This window comes from Corvus hawaiiensis, chromosome 6 (genome assembly GCF_020740725.1).
Source record: "Corvus hawaiiensis isolate bCorHaw1 chromosome 6, bCorHaw1.pri.cur, whole genome shotgun sequence".
Classification (NCBI taxonomy): Eukaryota; Metazoa; Chordata; class Aves; order Passeriformes; family Corvidae; genus Corvus; species Corvus hawaiiensis.
In genome coordinates this window covers 49922081-49938178 of record NC_063218.1, presented here as the reverse complement: position 1 = coordinate 49938178, position 16098 = coordinate 49922081, and the positions used below count along the sequence as shown (strand labels likewise).

Below are 16098 nucleotides of genomic sequence, written 5' to 3'. Positions count from 1 at the left end.
GTTCCATTTTACTTTATAGAAGTTTTTCAGAGCTGTTTGAAATGATGACTTATTTTTAGCTGAGTTATCATATAAAGCAGATTAAAAAGGAAAGAATGTTTCTGCCTTAGATCTCTAGCCCTGGTGAAGGCTGCAGAAGTAGTGTTCTGTGTGCTGTGCGTAGGTGAGGTCTAGTGCAGGCAGTTGCTATTTCCTGCCTTCCAGGAGCAGGTCTGGCTGGGGCAACCTACAGTGTGGCATAGGTGGATCAGATGAAGGACTCCTCAGGTGCAGTACCCTGCCCCTGACCAAAAACATTTATAGGTCATCTGCTCTACAACTGCTTTATGGACAACCAGCAAGGATTACTACTCTACCCAAATCCTACAGACCTGAACTGTGAGAGGTCTTAGTTAACACTTCCTTCTGGTTAGCTGGGCTCCCTCACATGGTTCTTTGGTTTTGCACAAATTGAACACTGCACCTTAGGCAATCTCTTCTGGGCAATGTGTGTTTCTGTTTCTCAGTTCAGAAAGGGACAACAGGATAGCTCTCCTGGAGCAGTTGTATTTCAGGGCTCCCACAGCTCTGCTAATACCTGGTTGCATAACTGTGTATACAAAGTGTTTCTAATTTAGCCACGATTTTGCTGTGTCCCACATGCACTGTTGGCATGCTGCTATTTCTGAAGAGAGGGACAAGCACTTTCTTCTGCTGTTGAATTTCCCCCATGACAAACGGGGTTAATGTGAGCAGTGGTTCCTTCTGTCTACATCAGCTGCTAGAAATTAAGACATAAGGGGAAAAAAAACATGCATATAAAGTCTTTGAAACAGATGTATTTACTTTGTGTCTAGCTTGTATTTTAAGTTTCCTGTGAGGTGAATTCTTCTTAATGCTGTTTCTCTATTTTAAGAGAAGCACAAAATGACCATTACAGTGAGACCAGCAGTACGGACGGAAACTCCAGGGATTCAGATTTCTTTCAGCCACCACTGAAAAAGGTATAAAGTTAGCTGATGTGATTCTGATTGAATGGAACTGGAAGCTCTGTCTCAAAAAATTGCTGAAAGTTCCTTACTTGTTTTATGACACATCTGAAATGAAACTTTTAGCCTGGTTTAGAAGTATATAGAATAACAACCTGACTGTCTATAAGAAGCCTTGTACCTCTGTTAGTAAAAACAAATAGACTACATATTGAAGTGTTGTGCTGTTTATCTCTTCAGTAGTGCCCAGTGCAAGTGAAAAATTCTAAGATGCTTCAGATTGGACCCAGAAATCTGGTTCTTTGCATTTGCTGTGGTTCTGGTTTTGGTCCCCTTCCTTTTGTTTTTCTTTCAAATGCCCAAAAACTTCTAGAGAACATCCATCAGAAAAAGATACTGTTGTTGAAGCACTAATACTAACCTGTCAAGTGTGTTGTTTGTAGAGGGGATGATGAAACTGGCACATGACAGTGTTCATCTTAGAAGCTGAAGTGAGGTTGAACTAAAAGTCTAGTGATACCTGGTGCAATGAAATACAGGGCAACAGCCTGGTCTAGACTAATCAGATCAGCTCATAAAGTGGAAGAGAGTACTGTAATTGCTATAAAACTGAATTGAATACTTTTCCTGGAGTTGACAGCCTAATCAGAAAATGTCAGAGGGACTCAAAACTTTGCTGTATTGTGAGAAAACCTTTTAGAATACATGTGTTGTTAAATGTTGGGGTAGTCTTTGACTTTCCCCAAAAGCTGCAAGTTCTACTGAGGAGAAAATGATATAGTAAGACTAGAAGAAATGTGATGAAAAGGGGAGTGAAAGAGTAACAGGAGAATAGGAGACTTCAGAAATAGTTTTGTCATTGTATGAAGTCTGATACCACCACTGTGCTGCTACCTCTCACTGCTAATACTCCACAGCTCTGCTGTCACCAGGTAGCTTGGGGTCATTACTTTGGTTTTAGTCTTAGACTCCTGTACACCAGCTGTTAAATCATTACTATTTCTGCTAATCTGGTGTTAGGTACACATAAATAGAGAGCACAAATTATTATCTATGTACAGCAGAACACTTTTTGGAAGTGGCAGGGACTGCCAAGTTTCAGACAGAATCTGGAGAAAAAGCGATGGTGCCAAGACTTGCAAATGGCACATCCTGAACAACATTGGGCATCACTCCCTCTGGAGGGTGGGCATGAGTCATTCCATACCTGGGTTTTCTTTAAGGTTTTAGTAACCCTCCAGCTCAAACTTGGTGAACCAGAAGAAAGCACTGGATGTATGGAATTGTGCCTTCATTAGTAATGTGTATCATTATTTGGCTCATTTTAGGTAAAACTGCAGGAGGCCATTGAATATGAAGATTTATCAAAGAATAATAGCGTTAAAACTATTGCACTAAACTTAAAGAAGTCTGATAGGTAAGTTAAAATATGCTCAGCTCTTTCAGCAGAGCCAGTTTATCAGGGGTTTCATCACAGCCCACACAAGACCAGCTGATTTAGTCCCTACTGTGCCACACTCAGGTGTATCACAACTAAGTTTCAAAATCTTATATGAGCTTTTATACAAACCAATTTCCAAATGATTCCCTCTTAAATTTGTATTTTTATTTCTCAGGATGGTTGGGGTAGGAAGAGACATCTGGAGATCATCTAGTCCAATGCCCCTGTTAAACTCCATCTGCTTTTTCAGAGAGTTGAGTCTCTGTAAGCTGACCTGAATGACCTTGACATGTAATTTCTGTGAAAGCCTAACAGACCTCTGTTCACAGTTCAGCACTTCATTGCAGCTTTCAGTGGAAAAATGTGTCATATATGAAAATATATACAATTCCAAGAAAAATCCACTCCCAGGAAAAAAGTGCATTTGGGATAGTTTGGACTGCTCACTGGTCTAGGATGTTTCTAGTAGTAGTGCTCTTGTTTTCTAGACTTTTGAGTTTGAGAACCATAGAGGTGACTTCAGAAAAGGAGCGATGCTACCAGAGAGAGAACAGTTCCACATGTGCACCTAACTTCATTTAGCTTAGTTTCAGTTGAAAATGATGTGAATTGCTCCATTTTAATAATACTTCCAGAATCTGGTGGCAGTGGTAGCTTTACATTGGCAAAATAATGATCATAGATTCAGCAACAGAAGCTCTTCTTTTACTGCCATACTATCCCTAAGCCAGCCTCTTCCCATGTGGCAGTATATTGTACTCTGTCAATAAATAAATTAGTGTCAACAGTTGCAAAGTATCTAAAATTAGAAACATTTGAAGAACTGTCCAGGAGTTTGCTCTCTTGCTTTAACAACACTCTTACTAATAACACTTTTCCCTTTTCTCACTTCACAGGTATTACCATGGTCCTACTCCAATTCAATCACAGCAATATGCAACCAGTCAGGATATAATTAATTCATTTCATAGTATTAGACAAGAAATGGAAGCATATGTACCCAAACTAACTCAGGTATGGAAGAAAATTTTTAAAATGCCCCTCTTAATCTTACCTTAGCATCTTGCTTTCTATACAGTTTTGTGTCTCATGTCTATTGGAGTTTTAATTTTACATGGTAAACTTAAATTATCTCTAGTTTCTGTTGCCTGATTTATTTTGCAGGTTTAGGGGATACTTTTTGAGCTGTTAGGTTTAAAATCTACACAATAGGAAACTGAGTCATTGCTGATGCTCAGTTATATTCTTCTGTTCCTGCTTTCTTTTGAGGAAATGGTAAAGCTATGAGGTAGTAAAGCAGGACAGTTATGCACAGGCCAGTGTATCGATCCCAGCCTCAGAAGTTTAGGTTACAGTGAGCAGGTTTTTAACTGAACTGGTCTTTTGCTCCTAAATGCACCGGGACTGTGAGTCTGCTGTGGGCTGCACAGAAGCTCTGTGCTGGCACCGGAGGGCAGCAGAGCCCTGAGGCCAATCTCCCCAGCCACTCTCTGAACTCTGTTTGTAAACCTAGTTTGGCCCTAAGTAAAGCAGCCGCAACTCTGCTACACTTCAGCATAGTAATTCTCTTATTTCAGAGTTAAGTGCACAGACAGTTAACGGTGTAGGTAAAGAAAAGGGTTGTTTTTCCATAATTAATTGGAGAGTTTTCACTGCAAACAAGCTATAGCACTTAAAGGCACTGTACCTAATTCTGAAGAAGAGCTGAACCTGAACTTCATTGTATCTGTTCAACTAATCTTATTTTAAAAAGAATTTATTGGAAAAAGTGACCTGAGATACTTGTTCCCTTTCTCTCCAGGTTCTTTCAAGTGGTGATGCTGCCAGCACTATTGCAGTCCTGTCACCTGGAGGAGCACTTATGCAGGGTGGAACACAGCAAGCCATAAACCGTAAGGATTTGGGATGTCTAATGCTTTAATCGTGTCCTGTTGCGTTGCACAGCACTGGCTGGCTTGCTGTTTCATCTCTCCCTTAGAATGTGTTACAGTGATAAAGGAAATTATGGAAACATGTAGCTGGAATAGTACTGGGTTACAGCAACAAAAGAAAAGCAACAACCCAGCCACACCATGGGGGTGGTAATGGCTACACCGGTGCTGAGGCAAGTGAATGAGAGAACATTTTACACAGCAAGTAATGAAGGAAACACCTGATAGATTCTAAATTATCTTACTGGGTTTTACTTGTTCAGCATTTCTGATTTTTTTCCTGGATTGTAGAAAATACATATTCTGTGAAAACTCTGAGGAAGCAAGGCCTAGATAATTGTCTGAAACTAAGTTTTTTGCAGCCTGCATTTAAGATCCACAGATTGCTGTGAAAAAAAGGCAGCTTCCTTGTAGACTGCAAGGGCAAATCAGCCAGCCTCTCCTTCTCACACCTCCATTCAACCACTCCTTTCCCTGTTGTGACATTGCTGCCACTTTGAGTTCCTGTCTCTTTAGTCTCACAGCAGATGAATTCCTGTTCTCAGGATTTATAACAGTTTGCCAGTTTATCTTGTGTAACTTGGTCTGAAAAGCAGCAGAAATTAATTCAGACAGCTGAAAAAGCAAGTACGAGTTCTTTATGGTACTGAAAGTAAAGGAGTCAGCAAGCAGTGGTGAGGCTTTCTTACCCATCCTGGTTGACATATTGGGTGCTACACTTCACCTCTTTGAGCCTGACCACCACTTTTTTTTTTAACAGCCTCATCCTGAAATTTGATATTCACTGTTCAGTTCACTGTGCTCATCCTCAGTGACTACTTGTACTTTTTGTTTGGGTTTTTACAGTTATGGCTCTTTCGTTGTTCTTGAACCCTGTCACTCTTTCTTCTTTAAGAGTACCTGGGACACAGTTCTTTTTTCCTGTCTGGATTTTTCATCTTCCACATGCTATAACCATATTCTCATTGCCAACATAAGACAGAGGGAAAAACTTGCAGTATCCAGAATTCTTAGCACTGTGTTGTGAGGACAGCACAGTGCTGGTGCCAGCAGCAGCACTGCCACGCTGTTAGAGTAATACAAATACACTGCTTCTAATCCTGGATTAGGTTTGGTATCCATTCTTTGCCTGGCATGGATCTCCCTAAATAATACACAAGCTTCCAAGTGTAGAGCCATAAATAGCAGCTGACCTGATCTAATAGCTGCTGATAGTCTTGATCTAATTGCTGCTGAGGTATGAGGTGCCTCAGTGGTCCCTCCCAGCCAGCCTTTCTGTGACTGTAGTGGAAGTGTACATTGCTGACCTCCTTCATTACCTTAGTTCTCATTTTTCATATGATAGTTTGAATGATGTGAAAAAACCCTTTTTCCTGTTGCAGAGATGGTGCCAAATGACATTCAGTCTGAACTAAAACACTTGTACGTGGCAGTAGGGGAACTGCTACGACACTTCTGGTCCTGCTTCCCTGTTAACACGCCATTCCTAGAAGAAAAGGTAAGGCAGGGCTTCCTCTTATGGGCCTGGTTCTGATGTGGGTAGACCATGGTTTGGAACAGCTATCATTACTGAAGGACAAGAACTAATGCACATGCCTTAAAGCAGTACAGCACTTACTCATCTCTAGAATTGAAGGTCACAAAATAACATAAAACCTTTTTTTTTCAGCAGTTCTGCTGGTGCTATAAATTAAAATGATCCTTTTCCTTGCCTCCCTGTTAGCTCCCTTTAGGAGCAGTAGCTGTAAGCCAGTTTCAAACAGAATGGTCAGCTCTGTTGCAGCTGCAGGGTTCTTATTCCATTTTAAAACACAAAAACTAAAGCCTCCCTTCCCCAGCTCCAAGAAAAATAACCTCTTCAGTGACAGTACAAGTGGAGTTTTCCTTATTCTTCTATCCACTGCAAAAATCACTGTCCTACCTTCAGAACACACACTGCTTTTCAGAACTGAGTTGCCTTCAAGGACAGCCAGGTCTGTGACTGTAACTATTTTTCTGTTGCTTTTGACCTCACATGGATAACAAAGATTTGCATTTAGATACGCTCATATGTCTGCTGCAAAATATGGCCTGAAAATCCACAGTCTTTGCTTGAAGCAAAAAACCATTTTATGAATATCTTTTATCTATTTATAGTGTTTATTAATGAAGTAATAATCAGAATGAAACATTTCACTTTCAGTCATGCTGCACTTATCTCAAAAATAAATACACGCCGGAGAAGCGTTAGAGACTGATATTTGAGTAACTTTCCTTCCTCGAGCTACTTGACATACTTGAAGTAGCCCCCAGAATTAGTTATAAGGTATTCTGTTGGAGAAAAATTTGTTGAAGGAAATGAAACTTCTGTCTTACTATAATTCTTCAGTGTTGTAATACTGGTTTCTATCTCTCTCAGGTTGTGAAAATGAGGAGCAACTTGGAAAGATTTCAAGTTACAAAGCTCTGCCCATTCCAAGAAAAGATTCGAAGACAATATTTAAGCACAAATGTAAGGGAAAGTACTGTTTAATTATGTGGGTGCATATTAATAATTGCAGTCTTAACTATGAGAGGATGGTAGTTTCTTTGTTACTTCTTATCCTAGGGCATCTTAATGGGTTTTTTTGACTAGGAAATGGGCAGAGGGACATTGGGTACACAGTTAAGCAGTCATCTCTCCCTGTCCAGCTTGCTGAGTGATGCCAGCAACTGACAAGAACTATAAATTGAGATTACCTGAGTGATAGAACAGAAAGGGGAAGTCACATTTCATTTTTCACTTCCACCATGAAGTAGAACTTGAGCAACTTCAAAACTCTCTGCCCATGTCAGATGTGAAGTGGTGGTCACAGACTAAATACCAGAACAGACAGCACAATGGGGTGTCACTTCCCCATGAGCTTTCAGCTCAGCAGCTCTCTGCACTGCTCCCTCTGTGGATATTTTGCAACAGAGCCTCAAGGTCCTTTCTGTGATTTTAGCAAGATTACTCATAGTGAATAAAAGGAAGAATCCACCTGAAAGGGAGGGAAGGGGATCTGTTTTCCAGCAGCTGGGACAATGTCTTTCCCTCTCTTTCAGTTGATAAGTCATATAGAAGAGATGCTGCAGACGGCCTACAATAAGTTCCACACGTGGCAGTCCCGGCGCATGCTGAAGAAGACGTGAGGGCGCATCCTGTACAGGTCTGAGAGCAAAGCCTGCAATAGGGTAGGACTACAGCCTAGGTATGTGCAGATCTTAGAGTTGTTGCAGGAAGACCTGCAAGCTGTGGACTTCTGGAAACGATGCTAACTGAACTTGCACATTTTTGAAAAAGAACTGAGATTAAACTTGAAAACTGGGGAGAAAAACAAGGAAGAACCAAAATGGAAGAGCTGAGGCGCAAAAATATTTAAAAGACACTGTTTACTGCAGTTACTCAGGAACTGCTTTTGATTTGCATAAAGAGCTGCTTTCAGAAATAAAACATTTAAAGAGGGTGTATTAATAAAATTTGTTTTTCTGTCTAATTTTTTTTAAGAAGTGTATGGCACAGGGTAGATCTCAAAAGTTTTTCTTCACTGGATTCTGACATTTTCTTGAATTCTGTTTGTACTTTCTGCAACAGTCTAACAGTGATGTTTTAAAACATAGCTGAGACTGTTTTTGCTTCAAACATCTGGGAGAGTGTAGCTGTCAGAAGACAAGCTCCTGCCATATGTTTCCCCACCAATTGGAAGCAAGAGACATTGCACTGAAAGCTGTTCATGGTCTACAGTTCCTAAAGGTACACAAGGGCAAACTTTTGCCTGAAGTCTTCAATTTTTATGCAAAATTTTTTCAGCCATCAGTTTTGCATGTTTCCTTTTGAGTGCAAGTGTATGCTACTGCAATCTTTTTTTTTTTTTTTTTTATGGTGGCATTTGTTCTGAGGAGAGAATGTGTTTTTAAAAATGAAGTTAAATAAAGGTTTATACAAAAGAAGTCATTTATTTTCAATTCTTAGGCATTTTTTATTTCTTCTCCTAAATCTGTTTTCCTTCACTCGTCCCTTTTGACTATTACACTCTTTTTGGCGAATTGATAATCATTGCAAAGAGAAAAATGTGTTATTTACACAGTGTCCATAGCTATTGGGAATCTGTGCCATACTTTGTTCTAAACAGAATCAGTTCACGGTTTCAGAACAACTTGTCTTGTATTAAATGTGACTTAAATGCAAAGTAACCCCCTTTTTTAAGAATATATGCAGTTTAATGACAACCTTGTATTTTTTTTGTCACTTTGACTGGACAAAAGCCCAGTATGGGCTACTGAACTTTTTTACTTCAGATTAAATGTGACTGTTAAAGATGCATCTACTACAAAGACAAATCAGACTGACAATATGCATTCAAAGCAAGCACAGCAGTGTTCAGTACAGCAGAAGAAATTCCCCAAACCTGCATGATGGCTTAATACTACATTTTGGTATGATGCTAAAACATAATAGTATGATGTTGGGTTGATAATTCTTGAAACTTCCTACAGCAGAAAACTTGTATTGGTGTAGCCAAGTGGGTGCTTGTTCTGCGCTGCTGCTCCGTTTATGCAAGAGGGGTTTTTTCTTTACTGGTGCGTGGAAGTCAGCGGCTTCTTTTGACCCTTTTCTTTCAGATTTTTGTATTATGCTATAACATTTTGGTAAAAGCTGAGTTTCAGTTAAGCATCACTGTCTGCACCAAAGTCCTGTTCAGAAATGTGTGCATATTGTTCAGCCTCATTCCCTGTCTGCTGCTGCAGATCCATGCATGATCCCTGCTCTGCGCTGTCCGTGAGGTTCTGCTACAAGAAATGACTGGGCTCAACCAGAGATGCCCGTGTTCTTGACAGAGTGAACATGTCACTGGGAATAAACAGATGTACTACAGCACTTGGGGGATGAGGTGCACATCTTGTCAGTAGTTACCTCTTGTGAGGACTAAACTTTCTCTAAAATTTAGGCTTAGGGTGTGGCTTTATGAAGCCAAATCCCCTTGTAAGTGCAGGCAGCTCCCAGAACAAAAGGGTAATTTTGTTCTCCCCCAACCCAAAGCATTTGATCTAGCAATTCTGGGGCCAAATTGCAACTGTTTCTTGAATGCTAACACACCTTACATCATATCAGAGGGCTAGGGTCAAGAAAAGAGATCTGATTTACATTCTAACTGTGCCTGAAGCTATGAACAACGCATTTAAGTATTAGACTGCACTGAGACTTAATTTTAAAAAATAGTAGGAGAGTTTTGAATATGGAACTAATTCACCTTTAATTGGAATCAGTATTTCATGTTCCTGGAAAGACTGGGCAAAATGGTTAACATGGTGAAAAAGTGTCAGTGCATCACAAGAACATTTTACAGCTCCAAGGACTGATGTTTATAACGATTTTGGGGATGGTGTTGCAATAGCTTTAAGTTATTATAATGATATCAGGCTATCAAAATGTACATTAATGACCAGAACTAGGGGGGAAGAGGACTATGATAATAAATTCAACAGTTTTGCCTAGAGACTGTACAGGCAAGGCTGCTATGCACTTCATACTGCTTTTTCAGGTATTGTGGCAATAAGGCGCAGGCCCCTCCTCAAGTAAAGGGAGGTAAACTAAATATTCTTTCTACATTGTGTTCCCCTTTTCTGTAGCATGGTCCAAAACACAGATTCATTCCTTAAGTTTTGAAACTGAATCATCGTGCATTATATTACTATTGGAATCTTTATACTGACTTGTATTTTTAATGAGAATTCATAAAACTTGTATCATTGGCATTGATCTAAGATTTGTAGAATAAACCCTACTGAATTCTGAAGTGAAGTCTTCTCTAATGCTTAGGCTGTGTTTTCTGATTGAATTAAATCCCTAACAGGCTCTATTGAGGTCTAAATTGAGAGAACTGTATATAACTCGCTTAGCTGTCCCTTGATGCTGATAGGTCAGCAGCAAAAAGGTTACAATGTAATTACTGTCAAATTGTTTCATTTTCAGGATTTGAAAACTTCTACTGCTGCACAAGGAATCTACACCATTACAAGTGCTACTGTCCCTCTGTTCCCTGTCAAAAAAGCCATTTTTAAGTCTCCAGGGATTAGTACTCTGCTTGTTCCATATATTGATGCAGCAGCTGTTGGTTCAAGAGAGCTGCACAGGAGCTTTGTCAGTCACTAATCCAAGGTTTCCTAGTAATGGAGAAAGGATAACGCAGATACCAGCCTGTGCATTTCAGCAGATGAAGATACTTAGATGCACCACAAAAAAGGCTGGGCTAATTCTCTCCTAAGAGCTCTACCCCAGTCAGGGACAGGGGGTGACAATCTTCCACTGCAGCCACCCTACAAGTAAGCTTCTTACATGCTCATGGGGTAGCTCTCTAGACTTACCATCTGCAGCTTCCTAATGTGGCAAAGGTCTCACCAAGGCCCTGTTGTGCTTTCCCATATGGATGAGTTTCCCCACCACTCTCTGCTCAAGGTGTTTTTTTTAGAGCTACAAGTATTTTCCCTTACTTAACGCTGTAACTATACCCTTAGAACTTCTTGGTGGTGGTATTAGCTAGAAAGCTTTCCTTATCCTTGCCCAAACTCCTGTTGAACAGCTGCTTTATCCAGAAAGTCACTTGTATAAGCAAGGAAGGTGACAACAAGAAAGCTTAAGACCCAGTTTTCCATTATCCGTCCTGTTTCCCTTTCTTAAGGGAAGAGCCTGCCCAGGCATCCCTGTGGCTTTGGAGCCTTTGTATTGCAAGAGTTTCAGAGTGTGAGCCACAATATTCTGAACTTATTTCTGTGCTCTCCCTTGCCCTGCAGCGAGAGCTGGAGCTCAATCCAAATGAGACACAGCAATTTATTGAATAGCAATCAAGAAATGATCTGACACTGATCTTCAATAAACCCAGTGACAGATGTGTTCCTACAGCAGAGCTCAAAAGCCTGGGGAACCACTAAAATACCTAACACAATCTCCCACATGTTTTCAGGATACTGCATTTCCTCTCAGCTCTCTGAGCACATCATCTCCCCAAAAGATAGCCAAGCCCTCGTCTGTAATGCTAATAGCAAGGGAGTTTGTTAACATCCTAGATGGATGATACTCTGCAAAGGCTCTTTTGGGCTGGAAGTGACTAGCCCCAGAGGTACAAGATGCAGTCAGCACAGCTGACCTGGCTGAAGGAGCCAGAGGCCACAGACCAGAGCCCAGGCATCTCCTGGGCACTCCTGTACCCAGCCCTGGGCAGCCAGCACCCCATGGACCCTTGGTGCCCTCAGTGAGGGAGCTCTGTATGCTTGCACCCCAATTCCTACAGCCCACAAAGCACCAGTTCTCCTTGTGCTGCTCTCCAGGCTCACAGCCGGGTGGCAGAGTGCCACCACAGTGACAGGAAAAGTGCCTTCAGGAATGCAGCCGAGGCTGGGGCTCCTTGCTGGCAGTTTCCCAGCCACATGCTCTCAGCTGCTGTGATTCCCCCCACAAACATTTCTATCCCCTCCAAAACCTGACAGCCCTCTGGTCTTCCTCTCCCAATAAAAGTCCACATACCCTTCATCATGGAAAAGCCAAACTACTGCAGTAGTTCAGGTGTCAGCATATCCCCAAGGAAAAAATGCCCTGGACTTAGACCCTGTCCTCCCTGCATACTAAGATCCTGTTGGTTTATTACCTCACTGACAGCCCTCACAAACCACAAGTTAAATCTGAATCAGTTGAAGGCAGCTTTCTCCCAAACACCCATAAACCTGGACACAATTTTGTTCTCTAGAGCATCACCTTCCACACAGCCCCACTCCATCCCCTTCCGTCCCAGGCTCACTCACAGGCACATCCTGACAAACCATCACTTTATTAGAATTCCTGCGCCCAGCAGAAGCAGCCTCAAGCACTGCTGATACCCACACTTCCCTGCCCCACCTTCCTCAAGCAAGCTCCTGCCCTGTGTGCTCACCCACAGAACTGCCCATCACCTCTTTGGCACAATGCAATCTCCACCACACTTGGACACCATGGCCAAGCACCTCATAGCCTGGGCATCTCAGATCCCTTCTGTGTAACCTCCCCAGGACTTGGCTGCCAACACAATCCATGTGGACCCACAGCTGTGCATTTCATCCTCTAAATCCTAAACTCCGTGTGCATCATCTCAACAGGACCCCAATTGCAAGTTCCAGAGAACAGAGGGTAACGCACTGTATGTGGGTTCACAATCACTGGCTCAGTGGCTACAACAAGAGGGAAGCATTGAAGCATACCCAAGCTAAAGGTTTTTGAGTCTTGTTAAAAAGACAAGACTCAAAAACTTTGGGAATTGGCCAGAGGTGACCAGACTTTCTGGGGCAGGGATTGCCTTTCTCCAGGTACTGCACAGGGAGTGTTGGCCTCAGGTGGGGATTCCAGCCTGTTGCATGAACCACAGTGTGTTGGCTTCCTCCCTGACCTCACCTGCACCCGATGGGCTGATCCAGATAAAACAGCATTGACAGGAACTTCATCCAACATAGCATGTGTCCCATGATCTCAAATGAGCTCATGTCCCATGAGCTCAAATGCAACAGCCCCACAACAGCCACTTCCCTGTAAGCACTCCCCCCATTGCTACCTTTGCCCAGCTCTGCAGATAGTATGTTAAGGAAATAAATGCCAAGCTGTAAAGCCACGTGGATCCTAAGTGACAATCTGTGAGCCTGGGCATGGCTCCCCTGTGCTTCCGGCCACGAGCTGATCACGAAGGGAAACAGCAGCGAGGGACTCGGGAGCAACGCTGGCATCAGCCTGATGTGACTCAGCAGGACAAAGATTGCCTGGCCAGATGCAGACAGCAGATATCCCTGCTGGTAAGCACCAACCACCCTGTTCTGCAACACCAGGCCACACAAAGCACATCGCTGTGCAAAATGCTTCCCAGCAGCATGGCACAGGCACCTGGGGGAGGCATCTCTCTCTACAGAGACATTATGTCACCAAAACCAGAATGTTTCCTTTTGCCCTGCGGCCCTGCAGAGCTCAGGAAATTGCACCCTCACAGTATTTCTGCCTTCCTCAAGGCCTTTCTGCCTTCCTCACCCTTCAGGCAAAGCTCCCAAACTGGCTTGTGCTGTTTTACAGCAGACAGTGGAATGTTTCTTTAGGGGTCTCAGTCCTGGACAGGGATCCTGGGTGCTGCAGCAATGGAACAGCCTTTCTCCATGGCTTGCCACTCCCTTGGACACAGCTCCTCTCCTTGCCTTAACAAAAGCAAACACATACAACAATCCAAAGACAAACACAGGGGTTACAATTTGATCTGTGATAACCATTCTCGGGTGATAACCACTACTTTACACTGAGCAAACACTGACACTCCACCAGAACCAGTGTCAGAGCTGTGATCCAATCCTTAAGTGAGGTCCTATTTAGCTAAAGTATTCAGGATCTCTAACCAGGGATTTAAGATGCATTTTTCCCCAGAGAACCAGGAAATCCCTCTTCATCCTACTCCCTCCCAGGAAGCCCTTCATGCCACAATTTCTAGACCTCATGTCACAAGACTGACAACCCTTTTAGCTCCAGAAAGGAGGATGATCCCAGCCAGGCCAAGGCATTCCCATCGGAAAGCAGACATTGCCAGCAATTTCATCGGTGCTGATCTCTCTCTCATGAGGAGAGACTGCTGAGAGCAGCTTTGAGCCTCATTCCCCAGCCATACCACTGACAGGCTGACTCCATGCCAAACACCTTCATACCAAATCACACAGGGGGCAGAAAACAAACCACCCCCCCCAAAAAGCAGTGTCCATTCCCTTACCAGCCCCAAATCCAGTGGTGCTAGGCATTGCCAGCCCCTGCTCAGATAAGTACTGTGACAGACACCTAGGTAGGGACATTGCGTTCTCACTCTTGGGGAAATGGCTGCTTTGTATCCCCTCTGCTCCCCGCCTCACCCCGCTCCTGCAGCAGCGACTGCCTTTTGTGGGGCTGGGATGGGAACACAGCCCCAGGAATACCAGCCCTGGAGGAGCCATGACACTGGACAAGTGCCCTGGCAGCATGGCTGGCAGAGCCTGGCCTTGATCCCTAAGCCCCCACCCCTGTTTAGTATGGGCAACCTGGTTTCCAAGGCCCCAGACATGCATTGAACCCCTCCCTGAGAGCTCCCTGTCATGTCCAGGATGGATGAGAGCTGGGACAAAGCACTGCCAATCCCAAGACTCTGTATCTGGAGACACGTAAGAGAGAGCGAGTTCCCCTGACCTGAGATGGGAGCAGAGGTGCCCTAGAGGCACAGCCAAGCCTCCATGGGGGTCAGTAACTGTTTCACTACACTCAGAGACCAGCCAGAAGAAATCCTCTCAGTGTGGAGAGCTGCTTCTGGGGAAGTTCACAACATCACAGCATCCTAGTGCCAAACCAGGCCTCTCTGCCCTGCAGCTGTTAGCTGTACCCATGCAGAGAATGACACAGGCTTGTGGAGCTCTGTCCTACATTCAGGAACATTCCTAGGGAGACAGGCAGGAAGGGTGAGCGATGCTGACCTGGCACACAGCCCCTGCCTGGGTGCAGCCGGAGCTCTCACAGACACTCACAAACACAGCCCCCAGTCCTGGGGGAGCGTGGGCACTGAGACACGGCACAGCACCTTCTGCAGCCTCCTATCACTTTGGGCTTGGCTCCATGAAACGCGGCTTGGTGCTCTCCTCCAGACACAGCTGGCATCAGGCAGCCAGAACCAGGTCCCTGCCAGCACGCGTGAGGGCTCTGCCTTGTCCTTGTACTCAAAGAAATCCTTGTCCACAGAAGTGTCTGATGTGTCAGTGTCAACAGCAGTAAACCCGACCGTGCCTAGGAGATCCTCTACTGGAAGAGGTATGGGATAGAGAAGCTACACTTTACAATTCAGGGGCTGATTTCCTGCCAGCTTGGTTCAGTCCATGGTTAAACTGCATCTCCTGAGAAAGGAGTATCACGACCCAGGTCTAGAACTACCCAATGCTTTTTCCACCACAGGAAAACCCACAGACATGGGAAAGAAAAAGTTCACAAAGACGAGCAGAAGTAGTTCTGTTTCTGCCCTAGTCAGACTCCTATTTAATCCCTACGGGGCACAGCACAGCCCTGCCCAGAAGCCCTCCGTTCGAATGCTGACATTTCGTGCTGTGTCCCTGCAAGAACGCCTCTCCCCTGCAGCCCTGACTCACAGCCGTCGCTTCCCTTTGTGCAGCTCGGCTCCATTTCCTGCGCAGCCGGCGATGCCCGGGGCGAGCAGGAACCGCGGCCACACGGGTGCAAGGCTACAGACAGCCTGCGAGGGAGGCACCCCTCCTGCTCCGGCACTTGCTCCGCTGCCTCAGCTCATTATGTTATTTCAGTATTACTGCCCCCGAAGCATCACCCACACCCCCTTTTAAGTGATAAAAATCGAGCTCTCCACGATCAGAATCTGATGCTATAATTAGACACCCTTACAGCACACACGGCTGTGTTACACAACACGGCTCGGAGCTCCTGAGTGCCGGGTGAAGATACATTTGCATTTTAGTCACATCACAAACAAACTCTTAAAGGAAAATCTCCCGAGTGGTCGTGGTCACTGAGATGTGGTTCAGATGACGAGGCAGTCTGAGAGCACGCAAACAGATTTCCCCGGTCTGAAACTAAAGCAGACGTGAACTCCAGTCACCAGCGGGTGTCAGTCCACAGGACAAGACTGGCGTTAGCCAGAAGTAAAACCTCCAGCACACATACAAAGTGGATGGCAGGTCCTAACTACCGACTGTTTGCTCTATATCCAACCCCCTTTATGGCACA

The 16098-nt window shown here is 44.0% G+C and overlaps 1 protein-coding gene and 1 long non-coding RNA gene across 3 annotated transcripts in view; one reads left to right on the top strand and one right to left on the bottom strand.

Annotated features, from left to right (window-relative positions):
• GTF2H1 (general transcription factor IIH subunit 1) overlaps positions 1 to 10140 on the top strand; it is a 23242-nt gene extending 13102 nt beyond the window's left edge. Inside the window, exons 9-15 of one of the 2 annotated variants that reach the window (XM_048308134.1) lie at positions 896 to 983; positions 2297 to 2385; positions 3306 to 3423; positions 4211 to 4301; positions 5723 to 5838; positions 6739 to 6831; positions 7404 to 10140. In XM_048308134.1, coding sequence (XP_048164091.1) covers positions 896 to 983; positions 2297 to 2385; positions 3306 to 3423; positions 4211 to 4301; positions 5723 to 5838; positions 6739 to 6831; positions 7404 to 7490 — 682 coding nt within the window. In that variant the 3' untranslated portion in view covers positions 7491 to 10140. The remainder of the gene's footprint in view (positions 1 to 895; positions 984 to 2296; positions 2386 to 3305; positions 3424 to 4210; positions 4302 to 5722; positions 5839 to 6738; positions 6832 to 7403) is intronic. The other variant, XM_048308136.1, reaches the window with a different exon arrangement.
• Positions 1 to 16066, bottom strand: part of LOC125327994 — a 26661-nt gene extending 10595 nt beyond the window's left edge. Inside the window, exon 1 of the long non-coding RNA XR_007204479.1 lies at positions 15489 to 16066. This is a non-coding gene — a long non-coding RNA (uncharacterized LOC125327994). The remainder of the gene's footprint in view (positions 1 to 15488) is intronic.
• Between the last annotated feature and the right edge of the window lie 32 nt (positions 16067 to 16098).